Source organism: Anomaloglossus baeobatrachus, chromosome 1, assembly GCF_048569485.1.
Source record: "Anomaloglossus baeobatrachus isolate aAnoBae1 chromosome 1, aAnoBae1.hap1, whole genome shotgun sequence".
Lineage (NCBI taxonomy): Eukaryota > Metazoa > Chordata > Amphibia > Anura > Aromobatidae > Anomaloglossus > Anomaloglossus baeobatrachus.
The window spans coordinates 527,342,166-527,369,606 of NC_134353.1; the positions used below are offsets into that span (position 1 = coordinate 527,342,166).

At 49.4% G+C, this 27,441-nt stretch overlaps 1 protein-coding gene across 2 annotated transcripts in view; it reads right to left on the reverse strand.

The window, feature by feature from the left end:
* FOCAD (focadhesin) overlaps window positions 1-27,441 on the reverse strand; it is a 334,145-nt gene that overhangs the window by 180,338 nt on the left and 126,366 nt on the right. For both annotated transcript variants that reach the window (XM_075316251.1, XM_075316242.1), the window contains exons 12-16: window positions 26,108-26,212; window positions 25,903-26,004; window positions 14,625-14,755; window positions 14,093-14,219; window positions 2,752-2,886 (exon numbers count right to left, since the gene is read on the reverse strand). In XM_075316251.1, coding sequence (XP_075172366.1) covers window positions 2,752-2,886; window positions 14,093-14,219; window positions 14,625-14,755; window positions 25,903-26,004; window positions 26,108-26,212 — 600 coding nt within the window. The remainder of the gene's footprint in view (window positions 1-2,751; window positions 2,887-14,092; window positions 14,220-14,624; window positions 14,756-25,902; window positions 26,005-26,107; window positions 26,213-27,441) is intronic.

A 27,441-nucleotide genomic window follows, 5' to 3' on the forward strand; every position in this document is an offset into this window, starting at 1 on the left:
TCAGCTCTTTAGAGTATGCAGGACCCTGCTGTGAGTAGCTCTCCCCCCAAAGGTAAACAGCTTTCCCTCAAGGGTATATAGCTCTTCTCCCCCCCCTCAAAGGTTTCAGCTCACCTCCCTGGTATATAGCTCCCCCAAAGGTATACAGCTGTCCCCCTCAAGGGTATACAGCTTTCCTCCCCTCCAAGGGTATACAGCTCTTCCCCACAAGGGTATGCAGCTTGCCTACCTGGTATATAGCTCCCCCCAAAGGTATACAGATTTCCTCCACCCGAAGGGTATACAGCTCCCCTCTCCCCAAGGGTATACAACTCTTGTCCCCAAGGGTATACAGCTCACCTCCCTGGTATATAGCGCTCATCCTCAAGGGTATACAGCTCACCTCCCCCCAAGGGTATACAGCTCACCTCCCTGGTATATAGCTCCCTCCAAAGGTATAGAGCTGTCCTTCCCCCAAAGGGTATACAGCTAGGGGTGTAAGGGTTAATCACCGTGGCACTACACGGCAGAGTTGAATATTGGCGGGTTTCCCTGTGGGATGGGGGTGTAAGGGTTAATCACCGTGGCACTATACTACAGCCTTGAATATTGGGTTTCCTGGGAGCTGGTAGTGTAAGGGTTAATCACTGTGGTACTCCACTGCAGCCTTGAATATTGACAGCTTTCCTGGCGGGATGGCGGTGTAAGGGTTAATCATAGTGACACTACACTGCAGCCTTGAATACTGGCGGGTTTCCCTGCAGGTGCATGGCAGGCGGCGTGTTCGTGAAGCTCGGAAACGCGGCCAGGAGAAGGTGGGCAGAGCCACAGGAGAGGAGGCGGCGGTGGCGGCGCATGTGAATTTATGTCGGGTGCATGGAAGGCGGCGGGTGAGTGAAGCTCAGGAACATGGCCAGGAGAGGAGGCATGGCAGGAGAGGGGGAGGCGGTGGCGGCGCATGCAAGTTTATGTGTGGGCCGGCTCGGCTGTGATGACGTCACATGGACGGGAGGGATTGGTGAGTCACCACAACGGCTTTAGATGAGGACCGATAGTCTGCCAAACCAACGGTTACCCTACAGCTATTGCACGTGTATTGCCAGCTTTACAGTCAGTCAATAAAATGATTTAATTGTATAAGGGGCTAAAAAGATAAAAAAAAAAAAAAGCGCAACAGGGTATAAATGGAGTATTATTATTATTATTATTAACGGAGTTCAAATGGGAGAATGAGTGAGGGGATGCGCTCACCTGATGGAGTTATGAGAGGCACAACTCCTGTAGAAACATAAAATAAGCGGCTCCACAATATGCAGAGATTAAAGTATGGGAAACAATGGATGTATGATGCTGGTTTGTCCTGATGAAGAAACCACTGGGTTTCGAAAAGTGTAGACTTTAATAAACCGCATGTTCTTCACCAGGGTATGTGAACTTTTGATCAGGGTCATTTGGATGTTTTTGGTTGTCATTATGATTTAAAATGAGAAAATACAGTAGTCTGACAACAAATGGCTTCACCCAACCACTAACCATGAGTGGAAAAAATATTCTGTTATTCATATTCTCTGAAAAAAGGCCAAGAAAGCAAAAAATCTGCCGGGGTATGTAAATTTTGTGCACAACTGTAGGGGATATCGTCCCTATTAAAAAAAACAAAACCAAAAAAAAAACTAGCACTACACCTGTTTGAGGTAAACTGCTTAAAAACATACTTTTAATTTGCATGGAAATTAGGAGGGTTCCTAGCACCCTTGGCGTGGCAAGGCACAGTTATTCCCCCTCATATTGCATGATACCTCTGACTGACAAAGCTTGCTTCCCACAGTGTGCACAGTCTGAACTCAACCTGCATGTGTGCGCATGTGCACTGACAGAGCCTTTCTGCAAGAACACAGTGATTATTTTATATCTGCACAAATAGGCTTCTGTAAATCACCCTTGGCATGGCACAGTTATGCCCCCTTATTGTGCACTTTGAAGGTCTAACCCTGCTCCTGATTCAGTGTTCAATTCTGTGAGTGAGCACTATCTGCACAGAAGCACTGGCATAGCCTGAGCCCTGTCGTGAGTGCTCTGTGCACACAGTGATTATCTTCCATCTGCACAAATAGGCTTCTATAAATCACCCTTGGCATGGCACAGTTATGCCCCCTTATTTTGCCCCTTGAAAGCCTTAAGCCCCCGTCACATTTAACGGCTTACCAGCGATCCCAAAAATGATGTGACCTGATAAGTATCGCTGGTAAGTCGCTGGTGAGATGTCACCCAGTCAGACCTTACCAACGACGCAGTAACGATCAGCGACATGTATAACGACCTCGGCGGGTGTTGGGACCGTGTTAGGAGGTCGTTGGTAGGCCTCAAACACAGCGATGTGTCCTGCCCAGCATGACATCGCCTTTGAAGAAAATGGTCCCAACCATTCAGCAACAACTAGCGATCTCTCACAGCAGGGGCCTGATAGCTGGTTGATGTCACACATAACGAGATCGTTGCTGCGTCACAGAAACGGTGACGCCGCAACAATCTCGTTAGCGATCTCGTTGTGTGTGACGGGGCCCTTTACCCTGCTCCTGATTCACATTGCTCATTTCTTAGAGTGAACATGGTCTGCACAAGAGCCCTGGCATAGCCTGAGCCCTGCAGTGAGCCTCTGTGCACATCAGTGATCCTCCATCTGCACAAATAGGCTTCTGAAAAACTCTAAATTCACTGTCTATTGCAAGATCAATAGTTTGTACGAGACAGAAGTGTAGGAGCTTTACATACCTCATAGTCTTCTGTCTTAACAACCAAAGAAGGAACCAAGGAAAAAAATGCATGTAACACCTTCAGCACGAGAGGACGCTTGTCACAGTCTAGTTTAGGAGACAGGGCCTTCCAGGTAGACCGAATATCCACCACCTAGAGATAATAATACAAATAACTATAAACACATTTCGAGACTACAGGCTTATAACTGTCAGAGCTTCTTTGTAACTACTGTATAGGGTAGATATTATAATGACCAACCATGCGCCTAGCAAATTATTTCTAATATGAAAACAGTAACATTCATCAAAGCTTTTCCTTCAGAAAACTGCTGTAAAAGCTTTGAAAATGTTACTCCAAAAATCTCTCTGCCAGCCACTGACTGTAGTAGCATGTCTACAGTAGTGAGCTGCATGCCACTGAAAAGGTTCACCAAATTCATTCAGTGGCATACACCTCTAAGTGAATATGTCCCATCTAGCGATGGTCGGATCCGGACTGTAAAAGTCCGGATCCGTGCAGTTTCAAAATTATCAGTGTGCTGGATTCTCAGGGAATCCCACCTAATGAACGGGGTCCAGCACTCGAATAATGCAAAAAAAAAAAAAGCAGGGTGTAAATAAAGAAAAAAAAATTAATAAAGCAATTGGCACTTCATACTTACCAAGCTTCCAGCGTGTCTTTAACTGCTTCGGAGGCCACGCATTTACTTCCGGGGCCACGCATAAGGCTCATGCATATTCACTGCTTTCCCCGCCCATTGGGGTTTGTGATTGGTGACCTCAATGAACTCTCACCGAGTTCACAGATCTGCATCTCCTGGCAGAAAACTGCATTTATTGCCAAGAGATGCAGATTTGGCAAAAAAAAAAAAAAAAATCGCATCACTACCGCATGTTGTATGATGTGGTAGTGATTAGTGATGAGCGAGTACTAAAATGCTCGGGAGCTCGAGGCTCGGGCCGAGCATCTCAAAATACTCGTGTACTCGGCCCGAGCACCGAGCCCAATGTTATCCTATGGGAGACCCGAGTATTATTCTGAAATGACCCCCGGCAGCATGTAGAAACCATAAAACTGTAAATTAAAAAAAAAAACGTGCGTGTGTGTGTAAGCGTGCATATATATATATATATATATACACGCGGAGTGGAGTGCGGGAGGGGCCGTAGCCGAGCGGGGAAGTGTCGGGCTAAAGGCACGGTCACGCTGTGCGGGCTGGCCAATCACTGCAATTCCACAACAGGGCTGTGGCATTGCAGTGGTCTGCCAGCCAATCCCTGCATAAGGGATGGCTGTAAAAAGAGCGCCAACATGAAGACCCCGAGTACAGCACGAGTATCGCGAGATTACTCGGTCCCCGCCGAGTAGCCCGAGTACATTGATACTCGTGCGAGTACCTAGTAGTAACAAGCATACTCGCTCATCACTAGTAGTGATGCATTTTTTTGCCAGGAGGTATAGATTAGGTGCAGGAATATGGTGTAAAAATTTCACCACAAAATCTGCATCTCTTGGAAAAAAAATGAGCAAAAATGGTTTTGATGCTTTTTTGGTGCAGTTCTCTTCCAGGAAGTGCTGAAATATCTCCACCACATTTCAGCACGAAATTTGCACCTCCTGGCAGAAAAATGGTTTTCTCGCCATTTGGGTGAAGTTTTCTGCCAGGAGGTGCAAATTTCGTGCTGAAATGTGGTGGAGACATTTCAGCACTTCCTGGAAGAGAACTGCACCGAAATAGCATCAAAACCATTTTTGATCATTTTTTTGCCAAGAGATGCATATTTGGTGCTGAAATTTTTACACCATATTTCGGCACCCAATCTACACCACCTAGCAAAAAACCCCCCCAAAAAAACGCATCATACCGCATTCCAGGATCAATTGTAGGTCAGAACTGATTTAAGTCCGGTTAGTCCTGCCGATCCCGGATATCTGCGAGTTCGCCCATTACTAGTCGCATTGTATTCCAGTAAGGCATAGCGTGTGCAATGCCAGCCTTAAAGGGGTTATCCGGCTTATTTTGACTTCTTTTTATTATTACCCTATTGGGCTACATTGGGGCAGGTAAGTAGATAGTGAGCACTTACCTGCCCTGCTGTCAGCCCCCCTCCCCCGGCTCAGAGCGGTCATGTGACTGCTCCTGCCGCGATATTGCTGCTTCCGGTCATTTCATGTCAACATGGGCAGTGCCATGTTGACATGCAAATCTGGAACAGCATGTTGCCGCCCTGCTGGGGGGTACAGTGCGTGAGTCCCCTTCCCCCTTACCTGCACCCTCCCACACATTCCCCTGCACCCCGTACTCTCCCCGCCCACGGTGTCACCGCCAGCACCAGGCCCCCTGTTTACAGTGCTTAGGAGAGCAGGAGTGCCCGTGCAGTCTGTGTCCCGCTCCAGCCCCGCGACTGCCTTCATTGCAGTGTGTGTCTGCCCGCATGCAGATTCTCACACTGCAGAGCTGGCAGCCGCGGGGATAACGAGCGCTGCTGTCAGGAGGCAGATGAGATCATTACCTGCTGTGACGATCTTCTCTTCACTCCTGTCACCGCTGTCACTGCCGCCTATGCCCGCTGCGTTCTCACGTCACTAGCGGTGACGTCACGGGCGATACTGCTGAGAACGCGGCGGGCATAGAAGGCAGTGACATCGCTGACAGGAGTGAAGAGATCGTCACCGCAGGTAATGATCTCATCTAACCTCCTGATGGCAGCGCTCGTCATCCCCTGCAGTGACCTGGACTATTGATGTTAGCTCAGGTCACTGCATTGCTCTCCCAGCCAATGGGGAACATTCTGTTCTTCATTGACTGGGGGGACATTGTCTATGGTATGGATAGTCATGTGTCCCCCTTATTGGATTATGCCGGACCCGGATTTGATTGTTCTTTTCAATAAATTGGTGAAAGAGGGAATGTTTTGGGGAGTGTTTTTTCAAATAAAACTTTTTTTGTTGTCTATATTTTTTTTATTAGTGACTGGGTCGGTGATGTGGGTTATCTGATACATGCCTGACATCACTAACCCCAAAGCTTGATGCCAGGTGACATTACACATCAACATGGCATCAACCCCATATATTACCCCGTTTGCCACCGCACCAGGGCAATGGGATGAGTTGGGGAAAAGCGCCAGGATTGGCACATCTAATGGATGCGCCACTTTTGGGGCAGCTGCGGCCTGCTATTTTTAGGCTGGGGAGTGTCCAATAACCGTGGACCTCCCTAGTCTGAGAATACCAGACCACAGCTGTCTGCTTTACCTTGACTGGTGATCCAATTTGGGGGAATCCCATGTTTTTTGTTCTAAATTATTTATTTAATTTAAAATAGCGTGGGGTGCCCTCTGTTTTGGATTATCAGCCAAGGTGAAGCTGCCAGCTGTGGTCTGTAGGCTGCAGCCATCTGCTTTACCCTAGCTGGCTACAAAAGATAGGGGGGACCCCATGTCGGGTTTTTTTTTGTTAATTATTTATTTTTTGGCTAAATACAAGGCTAAGCACCCTTTAGTGCCACAAGAAAGTCACTAAAGGGTGCCAGCTTAGAATATGCAGGTGGGTAGGACATTATATATGTCTTTTTCATCTATCTATTCATCTATCCATTATCTGTCTATCTATCTATCCCTACATTCATTCATTCATTCCTCCCTCCCTCTCTGTCTCTATATCTATCTACTCATCTCTATATCTACTCATCTATTTACTTTCTTGCTGCTTCCGTTTTTTGCGGTCCGCAAAAAAAACGGAAGGAAAACGGATGACACACGGATGCATCCGTGAAGAAATGGACCGTTTTTTTGCGACCGGAAATACGGAACGGTCATGTGAATGTAGCCCACATGTGTTCACTATGGGGGTAGGGATCGGTACAGAACGATGGGGAGGGGGGGGTCGGTACAGAGCGCTGCGTGTGTGTGTGTGTGGGTGGGGGGAGGGTTGCAGAGCCTGATGTGATGTGGGGTGCAGAGTTCGATGTGTGTGTGTGTGAGTGAGTGAGTGAGTGAGTGAGTGAGTGAGTGTGTGAGTGTGTGTGTGTGTGTGTGTGCGCGCGCGCGTGCGTGCGTGCGTGGCTCAGAGCTCGATGTGGGGCTGTTATTATTCCATTGCTAGACTGATAACAGGTCAGGTGCTGGGCAGAATATTCACAGGGAATGTGTGTGCAGGGGGCGGGCAGAGGGCGGGCAGGGGGCGAGGCTGGACACTGGGGTGGGGCTGGACACTGAGGCTGGGTGGTGCCAGCTCTGACTGAGGTTTTGCACAGGAAGTGGTCAGTTTGCTTGTGCTGAATGTAAACAAAGAGCTGCAGAGAATAAAGGGATAATTCAAGAGGAACAAAAGATTTAAAACAAAAAATAACAATGTAGGGGTGTTTTATATGACAATACAGCACAGATTAGCTTACCAAAAAATTTTGAGTTTATGTCAGACAACTCCTTTAAAGATTTGGCCCCTAAAGCGTTGCTCAGATCTGGCTTTGTTTAAAGTCTCTACACTAATTTCAATGGACAGCAAGTAAAAGTTCACTTTTTGGAGAATTAATGCAGCAAGTAAAAGATTGCTCAAGAGGTTAAAGAAAAAAGTATGAGACGGAGCATGACCAGAAATATATACTATAAAAAGACAACAATTAAAGTATTTTCTCAAGAAGGAAAGATCAGAATCTACTAAACACATAAGACAACAAAGCCTGAATCTGAAGTTAAAAAACGGACAGGAAAATATATATTACTAAGACATCTAGAGCTAATTATAAAGGACACATCTACACGTCCTTTGTACGTGTCTAGGTGCTGTCTATATTTTTCTCAGAAAACATGCCGATACGTCGAGTTTTATATATCCATACACATTTCTGTATTAAAAACCAATCCATGTCTCCAGTCCGTGAAACTCTCAACATGTGGTATTCTCATCCGCTTAGAGGATCACACTCCTTCACCCAATAAAATAATGTTTAGTAAGAAAAGCTGAAACTGTGACTATCACCCCCATAAACAATATGTAGCTATACAGTAATCCAGCGAGCAAGGTCAAGAGAGGTTATAATAAACCTAAACCTCTACTGAACCTGCAATGCAGGCTGAAAAAATCTAAGCAATGAAGGGAATTTTGTTACTTACCGTAAATTCCTTTTCTTCTAGCTCTTATTGGGAGACCCAGACGATTGGGGGTATAGCTACTGCCCTCCGGAGGCCACACAAAGCACTACACTAAAAAGTGCAAGGCCCCTCCCCTTCTGGCTATACCCCCCCGTGGTATCACGGGTACTCCAGTTTTAGTGCCAAAGCAAGAAGGAGGAAGCCAATAACTGGTTTAAACAAATTAACTCCGAGAAACATCGGAGAACCGAAAAAACCGTTCAACATGAACAACATGTGTACCCGCAAACAACAAAAAAATCCCGAAGGACAACAGGGCGGGTGCTGGGTCTCCCAATAAGAGCTAGAAGAAAAGGAATTTACGGTAAGTAACAAAATTCCCTTCTTCTTCAGCGCTCTATTGGGAGACCCAGACGATTGGGACGTCCAAAAGCTGTCCCTGGGTGGGTAAAGAAATACCTCATGTTAGAGCTGCAAAAAAACAGCCCTCCCCTACGGGGATGTCACTGCCGCCTGCAGGACTCTTCTACCTAAGCTGGCATCCGCCGAAGCATAGGTTTGCACCTGATAATGCTTGGTGAAAGTGTGCAGACTGGACCAGGTTGCTGCCTGGCACACCTGTTGAGCCGAAGCCTGGTGTCGTAATGCCCAGGACGCACCCACGGCTCTGGTTGAGTGGGCTTTTAGCCCTGAAGGAACCGGAAGCCCCGCGGAGCGGTAGGCCTCTAGAATTGGTTCTTTGATCCATCGAGCCAGGGTGGCTTTAGAAGCCTGCAATCCCTTGCGCGGACCAGCGACAAGGACAAAAAGAGCATCGGAACGGCGCATGGGCGCCGTTCGGGAAATGTAGATTCTGAGTGCTCTCACCAGATCTAGCAAACGTAAGTCCTTTTCATACCGGTGAACCGGATGAGGGTAAAAGGAAGGCAAGGATATATCCTGATTAAGATGAAACGAGGATACGACCTTAGGGAGAAACTCCGGAATGGGGCGCAGCACTACCTTGTCCTGGTGGAACACCAGGAAAGGAGCCTTGGATGACAAAGCTGCCAGCTCAGACACTCGCCGAAGCGATGTGATCGCGACAAGAAACGCCACTTTCTGTGACAGACGAGAAAAGGAAACGTCCTTTAGAGGCTCGAAGGGCGGCTTTTGCAGAGCAACAAGTACTCTGTTCAGATCCCATGGATCTAACGGCCGCTTGTACGGGGGCACAATATGACAGACCCCCTGTAGGAACGTGCGCACCTTAGGAAGACGTGCTAGACGCTTCTGAAAAAACACGGATAGTGCCGAGACTTGCCCTTTAAGGGAGCTGAGCGACAAGCCCTTTTCCAACCCCGATTGCAGGAAGGAAAGAAAGGTGGGCAATGCAAATGGCCAAGGGGATACTCTCTGTGCAGAGCACCAAGATAAGAAAATCTTCCACGTTCTGTGGTAGATCTTAGCAGACGTTGACTTCCTAGCTTGTCTCATTGTGGCTACGACTCCTTGAGATAATCCTGCAGACGCTAGGATCCAGGACTCAATGGCCACACAGTCAGGTTCAGGGCCGCAGAATTCTGATGGAAAAACGGCCCTTGGGACAGTAAGTCTGGTCGGTCTGGCAGTGACCACGGTCGACCGACCGTGAGATGCCACAGATCCGGATACCACGATCTCCTCGGCCAGTCTGGGGCGACGAGTATGACGCGGCTGCAATCGGATCTGATCTTGCGTAACACTCTGGGCAAGAGTGCCAGAGGTGGAAAGACGTATGGGAGCCGGAACTGCGACCAATCTTGAACCAATGCGTCTGCCGCCAGAGCTCTTTGATCGCGCGACCTCGCCATGAATGCCGGGACCTTGTTGTTGTGCCGGGACGCCATTAGGTCGACGTCCGGCACTCCCCATCGGCGACAGATTTCCTGAAACACGTCTGGGTGAAGGGACCATTCCCCTGCGTCCATGCCCTGGCGACTGAGGAAGTCTGCTTCCCAGTTTTCTACGCCGGGGATGTGAACTGCGGATATGGTGGAGGCCGTGGCTTCCACCCACATCAGAATCCGCCGGACTTCCTGGAAGGCTTGCCGACTGCGTGTCCCCCCTTGGTGGTTGATGTATGCCACCGCTGTGGAGTTGTCCGACTGAATTCGGATCTGCCTTCCTTCCAGCCACTGCTGGAAGGCTAGTAGGGCAAGATACACTGCTCTGATTTCCAGAACATTGATCTGAAGGGTGGACTCCTGCGGAGTCCACGTCCCCTGAGCCCTGTGGTGGAGAAACACTGCTCCCCACCCTGACAGACTCGCATCTGTCGTGACCACTGCCCAGGATGGGGGCAGGAAGGATCTTCCCTGAGACAATGAGGTGGGAAGGAGCCACCATTGTAGAGAGTCCTTGGCCGTCTGGGAAAGAGAGACTTTCCTGTCCAGGGACGTTGACTTCCCGTCCCATTGGCGGAGAATGTCCCATTGAAGTGGACGCAGATGAAACTGCGCAAAGGGAACTGCTTCCATGGCTGCCACCATCTTCCCGAGGAAGTGCATGAGGCGCCGTAAGGGGTGCGACTGGCCCTGAAGGAGGGATTGCACCCCTGTCTGTAGTGACCGCTGCTTGTTCAGCGGAAGCTTCACTCTCGCTGCTCGAGTATGGAACTCCATGCCAAGATACGTTAGTGACTGTGTCGGAGACAGATTCGACTTTGGAAAGTTGATGATCCATCCGAACGTCTGTAGAGTCTCCAGTGTAGCATGTAGACTGAGTTGGCATGCCTCTTGAGAGGGTGCCTTGACAAGTAGATCGTCTAGGTAAGGGATCACCGAGTGTCCCTGAGAGTGCAAGACCGCTACCACTGCCGCCATGATCTTGGTGAAAACCCGTGGGGCTGTCGCCAGACCGAATGGCAGAGCTACGAACTGAAGATGTTCGTTTCCTATCACAAAACGTAGAAAACGTTGATGTTCTGTAGCAATTGGCACGTGGAGATAAGCATCTTTGATGTCTATTGAGGCAAGGAAGTCTCCTTGAGACATTGAGGACACGACAGAACGGAGGGTTTCCATCCGGAACCGCCTGGCGTGCACATGATTGTTGAGCAGCTTTAGATCCAGAACAGGACGGAACGAGCCGTCCTTTTTTGGAACCACAAAGAGATTGGAGTAAAACCCTCTCCCTTGTTCCTGAGGCGGTACAGGAACCACTACTCCTTCCGCTCTTAGGGAGTCCACCGCCTGCAGCAGGGCATCTGCTCGGTCTGGATGTGGGGAGGTTCTGAAGAACCGAGCTGGAGGACGAGAACTGAACTCGATTCTGTACCCGCGAGACAAAATGTCTGTCACCCACCGGTCTTTGACCTGTGACATCCAAATAACGGAAAAGCGGGAGAGCCTGCCCCCGACCGGAGATGCGGAGGGGGGGAGCTGGAAGTCATGAGGTAGCCGCTTTGGAAGCGGTTCCTCCATTTGCTTTCTTGGGGCGCGCGTGAGCCCGCCAGGAATCTGAGCTTCTTTGCGTCCTCTGAGTCCCTTTGGACGAGGAGAATTGTGTCTTGCCCGAACCTCGAAAGGACTGAAACTTCTGCTGCCATCTTTTCTGCTGAGGTTTGCTTGATCTGGGCTGGGGCAAAGAAGAGTCTTTACCCTTGGACTGTTTAATGATGTCAGCCAATGGCTCGCCAAACAGTCTATCTCTAGATAAAGGCAGGCTGGTTAAACATTTTTTGGAACCAGCATCTGCTTTCCAGTCCTTTAACCACAAGGCTCTGCGCAAAACTACCGAATTGGCGGACGCCATTGAGGTGCGGCTGGTAGATTCTAGGACCGCATTGATAGCGTAAGACGCAAACGCGGACATCTGCGAGGTAAGGGACGCCACTTGCGGCACCGCTGGATGTAAGATAGCATCCACTTTTGCTAACCCTGCTGAAATAGCTTGGAGTGCCCATACGGCTGCGAATGCTGGAGCAAACGACGCGCCGATAGCTTCATAGACAGATTTTAACCAGAGGTCCATCTGTCTGTCATTGGCATCCTTAAGTGAAGCGCCATCCTCCACTGCAACTATGGATCTAGCTGCAAGTTTGGAAATCGGGGGGTCAACTTTTGGACACTGGGTCCAGCGCTTGACCACATCAGGGGGGAACGGAAAACGTGTATCCTTAGAACGTTTAGAGAAACGCCTTTCTGGATGAGCGTCGTGTTTCTGGATTGACTCTCTGAAGTCAGAGTGATCCAAGAAAGCACTTAATTTACGCTTGGGATAGAGAAAACGAAACTTCTCCTGCTCTGCAGCTGCCTCCTCTGCTGAAGGAGCTGGGGGAGAAATATCTAACAGTCTATTGATGGCTGATATAAGATCGTTTACCATGGCGTCCCCATCCGGGGTATCCAGATTGAGAGGGGTTCCAGGATAAGACTCCTGATCACTCTCATCAGACGCATCACAGAGCGACTGATTGCGCTGAGACCCTGAGCAGTGTGATGACGTTGAGGGTCTTTCCCAGCGAGCTCGCTTAGGGTGGCTGGGGCTATCATCTGAGTCATAATACTCAGCCTGTGAAGCCGGGGACCCCCTTGCAGTCTGGATTAAATCCAACTGAGGGGGATTAGAGGACAGAGACCTCGCCGTGTCCATAGACTGAGCCCCAGGCATGGATTGCAAAGTTTCAAGGATTTTTGCCATAGTCACAGACATATTATCAGCAAAAACTGCAAAGTCTGTCCCTGACACCGGGGCAGGACTTACAGGCGTCTCAGCCTGGGTCACTATCTCTCCTGACTCCGGCTGGCGAAGCAGCACCGGATCTGAGCATTGCACACAATGGGGGTCCTTGGAGCCTGCTGGTAGAGCAGCCCCACATGCAGCACACGCAGTGTACACAGCCCTAGCCTTGGCAGCCTTGCGTTTTGTGGATGACATGTTGCTGCCTCCTCAGAGCGATCTGGGTATACAGCCAGGAAGCGACCTCACAGTGCAAGCAATAAGGAAATATATATATATGTCCAGTGACACAGTACACTAATACACACTGAGGCACTAGAGGGGCCAGCTGAAAAGCCGCTTACCGCCCGCTTAAGAGCGGGTGTGTGATCTCCAAAGCCCCCCAGTCCAGGTCTCCCAGAGCCTTGCGTCCTTCCTCCAGCCAGACATGCATGTAATGGCTGCCGGCGTTCTGAGAGAGGAGGGGGGGCGGGCCCTGGGCGTTCCTGACTAAGAGCGGGAAGCCTGCTTCCCTCTGTGCCTAGTGAGAGGGCTGGAGCATGTAAATCAGGCTCCAGCCCTCGTCGCTGCCGTGAAACAGCGTCTCTCCCCTACCCTGATTGACAGGGTGGGGGCGGGAACGAATCGGAGCTGCCGGCGTCCTAGGCCGCAAAAGCCGGGGACTAGATTTATAAACGCCACCGCCGTAAAAGCGCGGTCGGCGTGTCCCCGGCGAACTAAAAGTCACAGCAGCGCCGCCGGTCCAGCGGGGGTCGGCGCTGCGTTCCCACAACACAGAAAAAAAGTCCCCCAGTTAAACTGTAGGAACACTAGCTCTAGCGTTACGGTCCCCGGCGCACTACAACACCCAGCCAGCCCGGAGTGTGTCTGTGCCTGCCGGGGACACAGAGTACCTGTATGATGCAGGGCCTTGTCCCTGATGGTACTCCTGCTCGGCATCCACCAGGTGCTATGGGTCTGTGGATGGAGCCCGGCGTCAGAGCTTTGAGGCCGGCAGGATCCCACTTCCACAGAGCCCTACAAGGGGATGTGGAAGGAAAACAGCATGTGGGGCTCCAGCCCCTGTACCAGCAATAGGTACCTCAACCTTACAACACCATCTACGGGTGAGAAGGGAGCATGCTGGGAACCCTATATGGGCCCTCTTTTCTTCCATCCGAAATAGTCAGCAGCTACTGCTGACTAAAATCTGTGGAGCTATGCATGGAATGTCTGACCTCCTTCGCACAAAGCTTGAAAACTGGAGTACCCGTGATACCACGGGGGGGTATAGCCAGAAGGGGAGGGGCCTTGCACTTTTTAGTGTAGTGCTTTGTGTGGCCTCCGGAGGGCAGTAGCTATACCCCCAATCGTCTGGGTCTCCCAATAGAGCGCTGAAGAAAAAAAGGATATAAACAAAAACACAAAAGAAAATAGCATAAAGCACATACAATCTCCAATAGATCACACTTTTTTCCCGTGAAAGGGAATATAAAGAATTGAGATTGTAGAAAATGAATGATCACTAACAAGGTAAAAATGAAGGTTTGCAGTCAGCACTTCAAGTGTAATCATCTCACCTCAGCTTGACATAAAGCATGAAGACCCTGTAACGCCAAGGCTGCCGGAGTAGCATGGTCCGGTTTGGTATAGTCATCCAACACTTGAGTAATAGCAGCCAGCATGTCTGCCCCATGCTGATATGGTCTGAGATGAAAGCATAAAACACAAAAAGGTTTATAAGAATGGTATACAGGCACATCATAGTACATGTCACCTCCGATGGATGGATGTATATATGGGGACAATTGGTAATAAAGCAGCGTGCTTCTGCTGATAAACTGCAGGGAACCCGAGAGTACTCCTATTTACTGCATTTTACCTGTACTGTTATCTGACTGCTCCCACCCATAAAAAAGCAATTCCGATAACAGCCATATATTACCGAATTAGGAGCAAATTCAAGCCAGCTGTGGGATGGATGAACACAGGCTGCTTGTTTCTCTACACAGGCTTCACAATATTACGGATTTTAATATGTTTATTAAGAATAATAAAAGATATCATGCAAAGCTTATCCGAAACACTACGTGAAGAATAAAGGAGAGTTACCTTTGCTTGCAGATGTCTCTGATTGTTGCCGCTTTAGCGACACTTTTTTCCCACCGGGTCTCCTTCCCAATAGATAGACATTGGGAATCTGCCTTGGCAATCAGTTTCTGGAGTTCTGGATAAACTCTATCCTGCAACAAAGAAGAAGAAGAAGTGTAGAAAAGTGTAAGTTCCAGAAGAGACGGCTGAACAGAAGCATTTAAAAAAGTCTGTGCTGGTTAGTTAATTCCTATTGTCATTAAGAATTATCAAGATTAAAATTCTTATAATGGTAGAAACTCCATTGATCTGGTAAAGACTTCTAAATCACATGAACAGGAATCATATTTGATTGATGGGGTCTGTTCCTCGAGACTAAGGGGCAAAGGCCCACAAGAGATCTCCTGTAAATGATAGTACATATTAGGAGATCATACATCTGTTGTAGGTGCATGGAGCAGGCTGGGTTATACAGCTGGCACTTTCCTGTAACTGCAGCGACCTGAGCTAGCTCTACTTGCTGCTGTTTAACTATTTCAACGCATAAAGTTTGGAGTGGCTACTGTATAGTTTAATACCTTAACACATTCTGTTTTTACTCTCCTGAAGAACCTCTTACACTAGTAGAAGCGAAACAAGTAGTTTTCTGAGTGTTTAAAAAAAAAAAAACCACAACAAAACACTAATTGCAATAAATCATCTACATTATGGTAAACACAGTGTTAATTTCAATTAGGTGCTCTAAAGCATTAATGGTTACATGAAATTATACCAGTTTGTTTTTGGATATACTGTATATCAAGGTTTTTTTTCCATTGGCAACCGGTGGACTTCTCAATTTTAACATGTTAAATCTCAGACTATCTGTTGGTACTCACTAAACTTTGGTTCTAGTGTTTGAGTGCATTTAATCATGGTCATAATCAATTCTATGTGTATTAATTTTTTTGTGTATATATAGACTCATCCATTTCTTAGGGCAATATAGGGCTTTGGAAGGCGAGGTGATGTTGAGCGGGGGCATCATTTGCGCAATATAGGGTGCCAACCTCCGCTGTTGGGTAGGGTCATTTCACTGCCTACCAGGGGCAATCTACGGCCTATCAGGGTATTTTTTCCCAAATTTGTTTTGAATCTTTTCACTAAGTGTTTTATGCACATGGAGGTTTGTGTGTTTTTTCTGTAATTCTGGATATATTGATATTTTAATAAATTATCCAATAATAAAGGTATTTTAGCAGGCATGCCCCTAAAAACAGATCTGCCGATTATAAAACTTGGTCTTGCTAACAAAACAATTGTCCCGCAATTGCGTATATTTTAGTAGGAAGAACAAACTGTACTGGGGTAAAGGGAAAATGTGGAAGAAAATGCAGCCAACTATGTGGCAAACCGGAGTTTGTTCCACAGATGAAAGAACACCAACAAGGCGAGAAAGACAGGATTATCTTTCAAAAAGACTGGCCATACTTCGCCCCGTCAATCCCAATATAAGGGACGAATGTGCCAAGCAACATGGTACACCATAACAGGCTCTAGTCCAACAATATAGGAATCACTATGTGCGAAGAACAACCAGAATTCTGAAAGTATTGTCCGGTACAGGGGGTTCGGCAAGAGCAATGTCTTATTGTTAGAGATCCTTCCCACAGAACGACGCCCAACACTTTTCCCCGCACCCACATGGAGCCACGACTCCCCGGTGAGTGCTGCACCCCCACACCGCCCACACCGGCACCCCAGACGACACATACCCACTGCTCACACACGAATAGTCACCTGTCCCCAGCCATGCAGTCCCCAGCACTGACGTCCGCAGCGCCATGGCCCCGCTCGGCTCCACCCCACCCGCTCTCCGCCCGCCGCACACATTACCCCGCAGGATGGGGGCACATGTCAGGATGGTGACTGCACCACGATGGGGGCACATACCAGCATTGGGCCACATCACAGCATCAGCCCACATACCAGGATGGGGGCCATACAAATATGTCCTTCAGACACCCGCCTTCCGTTTAGGCTTCGCCGTCGTCAGTTTCCCCTAAAACTCGCATTTGCCATGACAATAAACAAGTCACAAGGACCAACTCTACACCGTTTTGGCATATATCTACCTGAACCAGTTTTTGGCTATGGACAACTGTACGTTGCGTTTTCAAGAGTGACAATGAGATCCAACATCAAAGTAAATTTGTGACACCCCTTTACAAGGAAAGTTACTTACAGATAGTGAAGAGGTCTTCACACAAAATGTGGTGTACAAAAATATTTTTACTTAACTTTACACTGTTCATGGCCTTCTTTCATTACAAGCCATGGACATCATTAAACTTTAGACTCATCTATTAAAACTGTTCCTTCTGTTGTTTGTTGTCCATTCATTACCTTATTATTCAATCTGCTAACCTACATACACATTCTAGACTACCCGATACATTAGAATCGGGCCACATTCTAGTATATAATGTAAATGCAAAGAAAAGTTCTGTGTAGCAAGACAGTCGTAAAAACAGCCAATCTAAGATAAACTGTCAAAAATGTTGATGTGAATGATCAAGTCCTGGAATTCATTGTCAGATGAACTGACTTTTTAAGAACATTAGTGGGGTCCACAATTGGGAGAATACAGACGTGGGCATGTGAATAGGAATTTGTCTAAATAATAGTTTAGTATGTGGGTGATCGAGTCCTGAAATTCATTTGTGAAATGGGGTGAAATGTGTTTTACTGATGAAAATAATATTTTTTATGATTATAAGTAATAAATTCTAATCTCTACTGGGCCCACTAAACAGAAAATATACATTTGAAAAAAAAAGAACCTACCATACAATTTGGAGTAATTAATAATAATTTAATAAATGGGAAGTTGTGTGGTATTTCTCAAAACAGGTAGTGACCCAGAGGCTTGGTTGGCATGGGCACATGGGGCAATAGTAGCAGTAAACGCTCTCTCTGCCGTGCTTCCTAAAATACCCAGCATCTATTCTGGGAACAGTTTTGGGTGGGAGTGGCAGGGATGAGATGAATGAAATGATGGTCTAATTGTCTCCGGACATTCTCTGACTCTAAAGGGCACTTTACACACAGCGACATGGCTAGCAATGTCCCTGGTGGCGCACAACATCGTTAGTCCCCGTAACACACTTACCTGCCTAGCGACGTCGCTGTGGTCGGCGAACCGCCTCATTTTTAAGGGGGCGGTTTGTGCGGCGTCACTAAGCGGCCGCCCAATAGAAGCGGAGGGGCGGAGATCAGCGACCGTAACATCCCACCCACCTCCTTCCTTCCTCATTACGCGCGGCCGCAGGTACGATGTTGTTCCTTGTTCCTGTGGTGTCACACATAGCTTTGTGTGCTGCCGCAGGAACGACGAACAACCTGCGACCTGCAACAGCAACGATATTTGAGATTAGAACGACATGTCAACGATCAACGATATGGTGAGTATTTTTGATCGTTAACGGTCGTTCCTGTGTTTCACACGCAACAACATCACTGACGATGCCGGATGTGCGTCCCGAATTCCGTGACCCCAACGACATCTTGTTAGAGATGTCGTTGCGTGTAAAGTCCCCTTAAGGCTATGTGCCCACACTGCGAAAAATTTGCAGAATTTTCCGCGATTTTCTCTCGGAAATTCAGTGGAGATTTCAATAATCCGTAGTACAGCGAGTCCCCAGCCATTTCTTTGGCATTTTGGAAGTGCTGTGCCCATGCTGCGTTTTTTTCCACAACGGAAATAATGCAGATTTCCCTGCGGAAAAATTTGCAGCCTGTCAATTATTCTTGCAGATTTTTCTGCACGATCCCATACTTACCTGCCTTGATAGAAGACACTGGAGTCACTTCCTCCAGTGCAGAGGAGCACGGTGGAGCCAGAAGCAGGAAGCAGGAGGTGGGCGGGGCCTGCACAAGCTCCGGTCATGTGACAGCCGGAGCTAGTTCAGGCCCGCCCACCTTCTCCTGCAAAGTGCAGACAGACACAGCTGGAAAGTGAAGTGCTGCGTGATGGAGGTAAGTATTAACTCCCCAATCACTCCAGCACTTGTTCTGCATTGAGGATGTGTGTCGCCCCGTTACCTTCAGGTTGTCTCCGGGTCTTCAAGGACGGCACATCCTGGGTCCTTCTGGTCACTGGTAAGTTGATTTCTATTGGATTCGTGACGCCACTCTCGGTATTGCGGTCAGGGTGATCGCCACTGTAGATTAAAGGGACGCCTGGGGCTGATGGTAGGCGCATTTAGATGTGATAGCCTCCCGAGAGTGAGGCTGGCCCCAGGGCCCGGTTTGGGTGTGTGGAACCACAAGGCGCAGAATGACTCACACGCACGGCAAGAATGTCTTTCAGGGTTTTTACTCACTTTCAGGTGGCAGGGGTGAGTAACCCGGGCGAAGCTGTGATAAACAGGTGGAACCAAGAATGCCTTCAGGCTGACTTGTAAGGGTGGCTACTGACTCACCTTCCTAGCCCTTGTGTTTTTGTGGTGACCCAGACTTGTAGTCCTACGGGGTCACCCAGGGAAGTTGCTTCTGCCTGTTCTCCCCTTTTTCGGCCCGTCTGCTTGTAGCCTGGACCAGGTCACTCCGGCTGCTTGCCTCTTGTGAACTATAGGCCCTCTCGTTGCTACGTGGCTCCGGACTCTGTGGTGTTATGGTGGAGGGTATGAAGTACCCCCACCTGCAGGTTGAGAAGGCCAACTGAATGGGCCCCTGCTCTGGGGACCTGTAACCCCGTGCGGGCCTGGTCCTCGCCTGGCAGTCCCCGTACTCAGCCACCCCTTTGCACTCCAGCCTTTGGTGGATTTCGGGCGGCACTACCAGGTGACCATTCTCCCCCATCAGTAACCACTGCACCTGCGGTGTCTGATTAGTGACAGCCTCCAGGTTTCCTCCTTACGACTCCTCTCTCCCCTTGAGCTTCACTAACTGACTGGCTCACTGCTCCCTCCCCTCTGTGCCTGCCTCCGCAACTTAGCAACCAGGCTCTCTACCACACCCCTTGAGTGGAGATGGAGGCCGCGCCCCCTCCTGGATTCCCCAGGGGTCCCTTCAAAGGTCAATGTGGGAGACCTGGTTACTATGCGCCTGTGTAACCACACCTCAGTCAGCCTTCTGGATTACCTGTATTGTACTGCCCCCAGCATGGGTGCAGTACTCAGTGGTGCCTGACCAGGTCAGGGGCGCCACATTCCCCCTTAGTTATCAACAGCACGTCCTCGGGCTGCAAGACAAAACATTTTTAAAATGTATAAAACAGTAAAACATGTAAAAGCATCATAAAAACACTGTAAAACCACACCAGGTACCATTTTTCACTACCCTCCACCCACAAGTCCGTTACCCACCCAAAACCCTCTCAGGAGGCAGGTCACCGGTCCTTTTAACAACCAGGTCTGGGCCATCTGTTTCCCCAGACCTTTCCTCCAATCTTCCTCTCCTGGGGCTGGTGGTTGAAGGCAAGCCCCTTCCCGTCGAGACGCTTCTTCGACCACTTCTAGCAGGATGTAGAGGCGGATTTCTTGGTCGGTGTTGTTACTGGGTAACCCTCTCTTGTGGTGCCGCGCTTTTGGCCTCTTCTGGCAGGAATACAGAGGTGGCATCCACAGTCGATACAGACAGGGTACCCTCTTTGTGGTGGAGAGCCAAGCCCCATAAACAGGCGTGCTCTCTGGTAGCAGACGAGCCAGGCCCCTAAACAGGCAGGCTCTGGTGGGGGTACCATTCAAGGTAACTACATACACTGCGAGAGTTTGTGGCTATAGCCAGTTCATAGCTTGATGGTCCGTATTTTCAAAAGTGCATAAAGCCAGGTGCAAGTGGACTTAATTTCTCACATTACTTCATGTGGGCACATTCTTGAACTTTCTCTAACGTTGAAACATTTCAAAACTGGTAACTTCTTACTGCATTCTTTACATGGACTCTTCTTCCTTACCAGGGCTTTGGCCTGTAGGGCTGTGGCACCTGTCATTCTCCACATCTCTGTCGTTGTCTGTAGTGGTATCTTCAGCTTGTTCCTTGTCTTTTTCTGTTCTTTCCTCTGTTTCTCTATCCTCTTCTTCTGTTTGTTTCTTTTTCTCTGTCTTGTTCTAATCTTTCTTGGCTTACTTGCTTTGGGGGTTGGGTAGGGACTGTTGAACTGCAATACTGATTCCTGGGGCATGGTGTAACATCTAACGCAAACCAGCCGCGTTCTCCTTGGTGTTTAGTGAATTCCACCAGGTCTCCCATGTGCAGGTTTCTTCCAGGATGTCCTCTTGGTAAGTGGACTCTCACATCCCTCCTACTTACAAAGATGTCTTCTCTGACACCAGGTGCTACAATGAAGCCATGTCCCGACTTAAGACTGAATTCTTCGACCACTCCACGGCATAGGGGACCTCTTTCCTGGTGGCGGGCTTTTCTTAATATCTGTTTGTCTTCTAAGTCCCGGGCTGTAACATCTTCTCTATGCCGATCTGGGGACTGTTGTATGGCGGTCTGTTTTGCTCTGGCGCGACGTCGTGCTCTGCTCGTGGGACTTTTTCTAACTGCAGGCTCCCAGGCTACATACATGCACGGTATCGTGATGGCCAGTGCTTCATCTTCTGCGGGGGACGTCAGACGCTCCTCATCCCAGCGAGAGTAGGGTAGCATTTCTAGCTCCGGGCCCCCTTCAATCACACATGGTGTGGCGTCCTCCTCCGATGGTTCCGGGGTCAGCTCCTCAGCCACCAGGCCTCCCCTCTGTGTCTGCCTCCTTAGTTCTCCTGATTACTCCTCGGGCGGCAGCGCTGGGGACAGGCTTCCCCCCTCGGGACAGGGCGGTGGGCCTTCAGCCGCAGGAGTCACTGGGGCCACTCTGGATGAGAGCCTGGGGAGTAGGTAGCGATCCACCATGTATTTAGGGAATCGCGCCTCCAGATCCGCCTTGAATTTTAGGAACTTGGGGTCTTCTCTCGGCGGGGACGCAGGACCCGATTCCTTGGGCGGTGACTGGGGTGCGGTGACCGCTTCGGCCTTGCAGGCCGGGGTAGATAGCCTTGTGGCCTGGTCTTGGCGGGCCGAGCTAAGCATGGCAGCGGCCTGGTCTTGGCAGCGGCCTGGTCTTGACAGGCTGGGCTGGGCGTCGCGGCTGCGTCTTGGCAGGCCGGGCTGGGCGTCGCGGCTGCGGCTTGGTCTTGGCAGGCCGGGCTGGGCGTCGCTGCTGCGGCTTGGTCTTGGCAGGCCGGGCTGGGCGTCGCTGCTGCGGCTTGGTCTTGGCGGGCCGGGTGTCATTCCACCCGGCGTCTCTGTAGGGACCGCGGGTTTCGTAGCGTGGGCAGTGGTGGCCATTGCCTCCGGGGTCGCAGCAGGGATCTTCGCGGGCGTGGCGCGCTGCGGGCATCGCAGCGGCCGCAGGTTGGAACAGCGCCGGCGGGGATCGGTACTCTCACGAGGGCAGGGGTAACACTGAACTCACTCATTGGCAGCATCATCGGCGTCTGGGTGGTCGCCGTCCGGTGTGGCAGTTGTCGCGCAGTCCACCTCTCATAGGCCCGAACCGCTGTAGCCATCTCCCGGAGCTCGGTTCGTCCTTCCCTGAACTGCTGCACGATCCTGGCCTCCAGTCGGTCGCAGAACTGGGCAAGCTCCCAGTCCCACCAGGCAGCGGAGCCTGGCTCTGGGTCTCTCTATGCAGATGCCATCCACTCTGTTCTCTCTGCACGACCTTCCATCTTCACTTCCTGCAGCTCTGTCTCTTGCCGCCGTCTCTGGAGAACTCCCTCACTTGCGAGGTCAGGACGCTGCAGGGGTTCTCTGGGTAGCCACACCTCTTCGTGGGCGGTTACTTCTTCTAGCCCGGGCTACTGTTGTTCTTTGGCGCGCTTTTCATGGTGTCAATATGGCAGCGCTTCAAACTTTTTAAGCGGACCGCCAAGGCACATGGTCACCTGTCTTAACAGGTCTAGTCCTTATCCTGTTTGTGACGCCAGATTGGATGTGTCGCCCCGTTACCTTCAGGTTGTCTCCGGGTCTTCAGGGATGGCACGTCCAGGGTCCTTCTGGTCACTGGTAAGCTGATTTCTATTGGATTCGTGACGCCACTCTCGGTATTGCGGTCAGGGTGACCGCCACTGCAGATTAAAGGGACGCCTGGGGCTGATGGTAGGCACAGTTAGATGTGATAGCCTCCCGAGATTGAGGCTGGCCCCAGGGCCCGGTTTGGGTGTGTGGAACCACAGGTGACAGAATGACTCACACGCACGGCAAGAATGTCTTTCAGGGTTTTTACTCACTTTCAGGTGGCAGGGGAGAGTAACCCGGGCGAAGCTGTGATAAACAGGTGGAACCAAGAATGCCTTCAGGCTGACTTGTAAGGGTGGCGACTGACTCGCCTTCCTAGCCCTTGTGTTTTTGTGGTGACCCAGACTTGTAGTCCTACGGGGTCAGCCAGGGAAGTTGCTTCTGGCTGTTCTCCCCTTTTTTGGCCCGTCTGCTTGTAGCCTGGACCAGGTCACTCCGGCTGCTTGCCTCTTGTGAACTATAGGCCCTCTCGTTGCTACGTGGCTCCGGACTCTGTGGTGTTATGGTAGAGGGTATGAAGTACCCCCACCTGCAGGTTGAGAAGGCCAACTGAATGGGCCCCTGCTCTGGGGACCTGTAACCCCGTGCGGGCCTGGTCCTCGCCTGGCAGTCCCCGTACTCAGCCACCCCTTTTTGCACTTCAGCCTTGGGTGGATTTTGGGCGGCACTACCTGGTGACCATTCTCCCCCGTCAGTAACCACTGCACCTGCGGTGTCTGACTAGTGACAGCCTCCAGGTTTCCTCCTTGCAACTCCTCTCTCCCCTTGAGCTTCACTAACTGACTGACTCACTGCTCCCTCCCCTCTGTGCCTGCCTCCGCAACTTAGCAACCAGGCTCTCTACCACACCCCTTGAGTGGAGATGGAGGTCGCGCCCCGTCCTGGATTCCCCAGGGGTCCCTTCAAAAGGTCAATGTGGGAGACCTGGTTACTATGCACCTGTGTAACCACACCTCGGTCAGCCTTCTGGATTACCTGTATTGTACTTCCCCCAGCATGGGTGCAGTACTCAGTGGTGCCTGACCAGGTCAGGCGCGCCACAGATGCAGTGCCCAAGCCATGGTACTGTATCCTCAATGCAGAATGACCGCAGCATATCCACAGGACATTCCGCAATACATACGCAGCATGAAAACAGACAAAGTTGTGCTGCGCTTTTCTGGGAGCTCCTGCGGAATGTCCTGTAGATATATCCGCAGGACACTTTACCCGTGGGCACATAGCCTAAAGGTCCAGTCACACTAAGCAACTTACCAGCGATCCCAACAACGATAGGGATCGCTGGTAAGTTGCTAGGAGGTTGCTGGTGAGATGTCACACTGCGACGCTCCAGCGATCCCACCAGCAACCTGACCTGGCAGGGATCGCTGGAGCGTCGCTACACGAGTTGCTGGTGAGCTCACCAGCAACCAGTGACCAGCCCCCAGCGCCATGTGGAAGATGCTGCGCTTGGTAACTAAGGTAAATATCGGGTAACCAACCCGATATTTACCTTGGTTACCAGCGCACGGAGCTACACGTGCAGAGAGCAGGGAGCAGCGCACACTGAGCGCTGGCTCCCTGCTCTCCTAGTTACAGCACACATCGGGTTAATTAACCCGATGTGTCCTGCAGCTACATGTGCACAGAGCAGGAGCCGGCACTGACAGTGAGAGCGGCGGAGGCTGGTAACAAAGGTAAATATCGGGTAACCAAGGACAGGGCTTCTTGGTTACCCGATGTTTACTGTGGTTACCAGCCTCCGCAGAAGCCGGCTCCTGCTGCCTGCACATTTAGTTGTTGCTGTCTCGCTGTCACACACAGCGATCTGTGCTTCACAGCGGGACAGCAACAACTAAAAAATGGCCCAGGACATTCAGCAACAACCAACGACCTCACAGCAGGGGCCAGGTTGTTGCTGGATGTCACACACAGCAACATCGCTAGCAACGTCACAAAAGTTGTTCGTTAGCAGCGATGTTGCTAGCGATGTTGCTTAGTGTGACGGGGCCTTAAGGCTGCCTCCTTTGCTGTTGAGTGAAATAGGAGACACTCAATTTTCTCCTGGTACTGAAGAAATGTGAGTGCTCCTTGTGACAAAGCTGTTATAAATAGCAATCTGTATGAAGTAGATTACTACCTTTTTGTACCAGGCCCTAGGTCTTTCACTTCACCAGATATGGTTTAAGCATCTGGTCCAAAAGGTCAACGTCTCCTATGAATTGAGTATAATCTGTTACACAGAGCGGCTTCTCTTTGTCCCTGGTGGCGCCCCGGTCTCTCACAGCCACAGTGGTGTCCTCATGCAGGGTGGTCAGCATGTATATATCCTTCTGTTCATTCAAATTCTCTGCAAGTAGTTGACCACTTGCCAGTGAGAATGACATGGCCTTCTCTAAACATCTGTACACTAACCGTGATGAAAAACGTACTTGTTTTTTCTGACTGTCCCACAGGCTCCTGTATTTGCAGCTTGGAGGGATTTATATGGGGGGATGCTAGTATAATAATTGTTGGTGCACAATGGCCAATAGTCTGGGGCAGTTTGGTGAGATGATTTGGCGGTCCCTACCTTCATAAATGAGAATGGTACACATGCACCCTGTTGTACTCTTGCATATTTTCTACAATTTGACACCATATTCGGAGCGCTGGGAGGGGATAAATTGGTGAAATGACAGACGGCTCTTGAAAGTCATCAAGGACTAGTCAAGAGAAACATTTTTCTCGCAGTATAGGAATTTAAAAATAAATGCTTTAGGAGGGAAATTAGGAGTCTCACACTATCACAGCGTTCAAACGTCAGGAACCAACGATATTGGTTCCTCATGTTGCTTGGTGTTGGTGGCAGATTTTGCTGGGCGCATATCGCATGCATCTGCTATATTACAACAGGGAGAGGAGGTGGTCAGCCGGAGGATAGAGACTCCTTTTCTATCTCATATTAGATCATGTCAGATGAGAGAGGAATTATTTTTACGGGTGATGTCACTTTTTTTTTTTTTTTTTTTAAATCTGATCGCTATTGTTTGTTAAATAACGGTGATCGTGCGAACAAGGACAGAAGAAAACGGCTTGGTTCATGTTCTCCAGGGTCTCCGCTACCCCCAATAGCTGAAAGATATTAAAACGGCAGCGAGGAATAAGACCCCTTAACAGCCGCTGTTTAAAAACATATTGGTGGTCGTTAACGGGTTAAATAAAGGTCAGGCGAATTTATTGTATAAAGAACATCTCTGCATTTTTGGTAAATATCAGAAAACAGCTCTACCTGTTTTTCCCATAAGGAGGTCATCAAACGCAGAGTGATGGGCTGAAGCGATGATGTACTGCCAATCATCTGCAAAGCGCGCAGGATCTGTGGCACACACACCTTTGATTAAAAAAGGGGAATATTATCAGTAAAAGCCATAGCTTATCTATTACTTACAGTTCTGCCATCTTCAAAAGTGAAGCAAACGGAAGGAAAGTGTCACCTTATGTGTACCCATGGCAGGCAGTGTATAGAGAATTTCCAGGGACAATACAGGATCCTGCGTACGGCCGAGCCTGAACATCAGAACTGGAACCAAGTAAGGGACCTAAAATACAAATGTGCACATGAATATTAACTCTCAACTCAATAGATTTTAAGCAAAATCTGTCGTTGGATCAACCCTTTTAAACAGCCTATATGGGAATGTAGGTCATGGAAGCTGAATAAAATGATATCTGTATTCCAGAGAAATCCACATTTTTGTTAGTAAGTAAATGAGCTGTTAAGATCGATGGGTGAGACCAAGATCTCCCTGAGAATTTGCCTCCACAGCTTTTTTTTTTTTGTTAAATTAAATGGGACATTCCCAGTGTGAGGCCTCTGTCACACATACGTGAAAATCACGCACGTGCCGCGAGACACGTATTTTCCCTATTTGCGTGTTGCGTGTGGTAAGTACGTGTCTCCGGTACGTGCGGCCCACGTGTGTTCTATGTGTGCTATCTGCGATAACACACGGAGAAACGGCAATTTACATACTCACGTGGTCCTTGCTGCTGTCCAGAGTACTGATCTTCGGCTCCATCCCCGCCCACTCCCCGCTGATGCTGCTTATGGCCGAGTGGAGGGGCGGAGTTTAGCGCCCGTGACATCACGCCCACCTCTCCTTAACACGCTCATAATGAGCGGAGGTCGCCAGCAACGGTTTGCATCGGAAGATTCTGCAGGGCTTATGGAGGGGAGTATGTGTTTTTTTTTATTTTAAAATAATGACACGTGTTTCTCCGGCGTGTGACACACGGGACCGCATCCACACTACATCCGTGTGGTATGGGTGCAGGCCGTGTGACACCCGTGATGCCGGAGAAAAAAGGACATGTCGGCGTGAGAAACACACGGACCCACGTAAGTACGGAACGGACACACGTTCCGTTCCAAAATACTTACGTGTGTCCAAACCATTAGGAATACATAGGTCCACGTGTGTACGTGTCTCTGGTATGTGAGAAAACTGTCAAACACGTACCGGAGGCACGAACGTGTGACAGAGGCCTGAGACATATAGATTTGGATCAGACGGTCAGTCATTACATGTCTCACACTGGTAATTCCTATTTTTATGTAAAATACAGACTCTTATCAGTTTCCTAATAGGCTGCAGTCACATATGTAAAATAGGAGGGAGGTAATGGAAATATTTTTTTTTCAAACATGTTTTAAGATATATGAAGCTAGGCTTAAATGGGTTGTCAACCTTAGGGGACATTATTTTATTTCTTTTTTAATTTCCTATATGCTTGCATTTTTGGTTAAAAGTCATTTTTGTAATTAGGT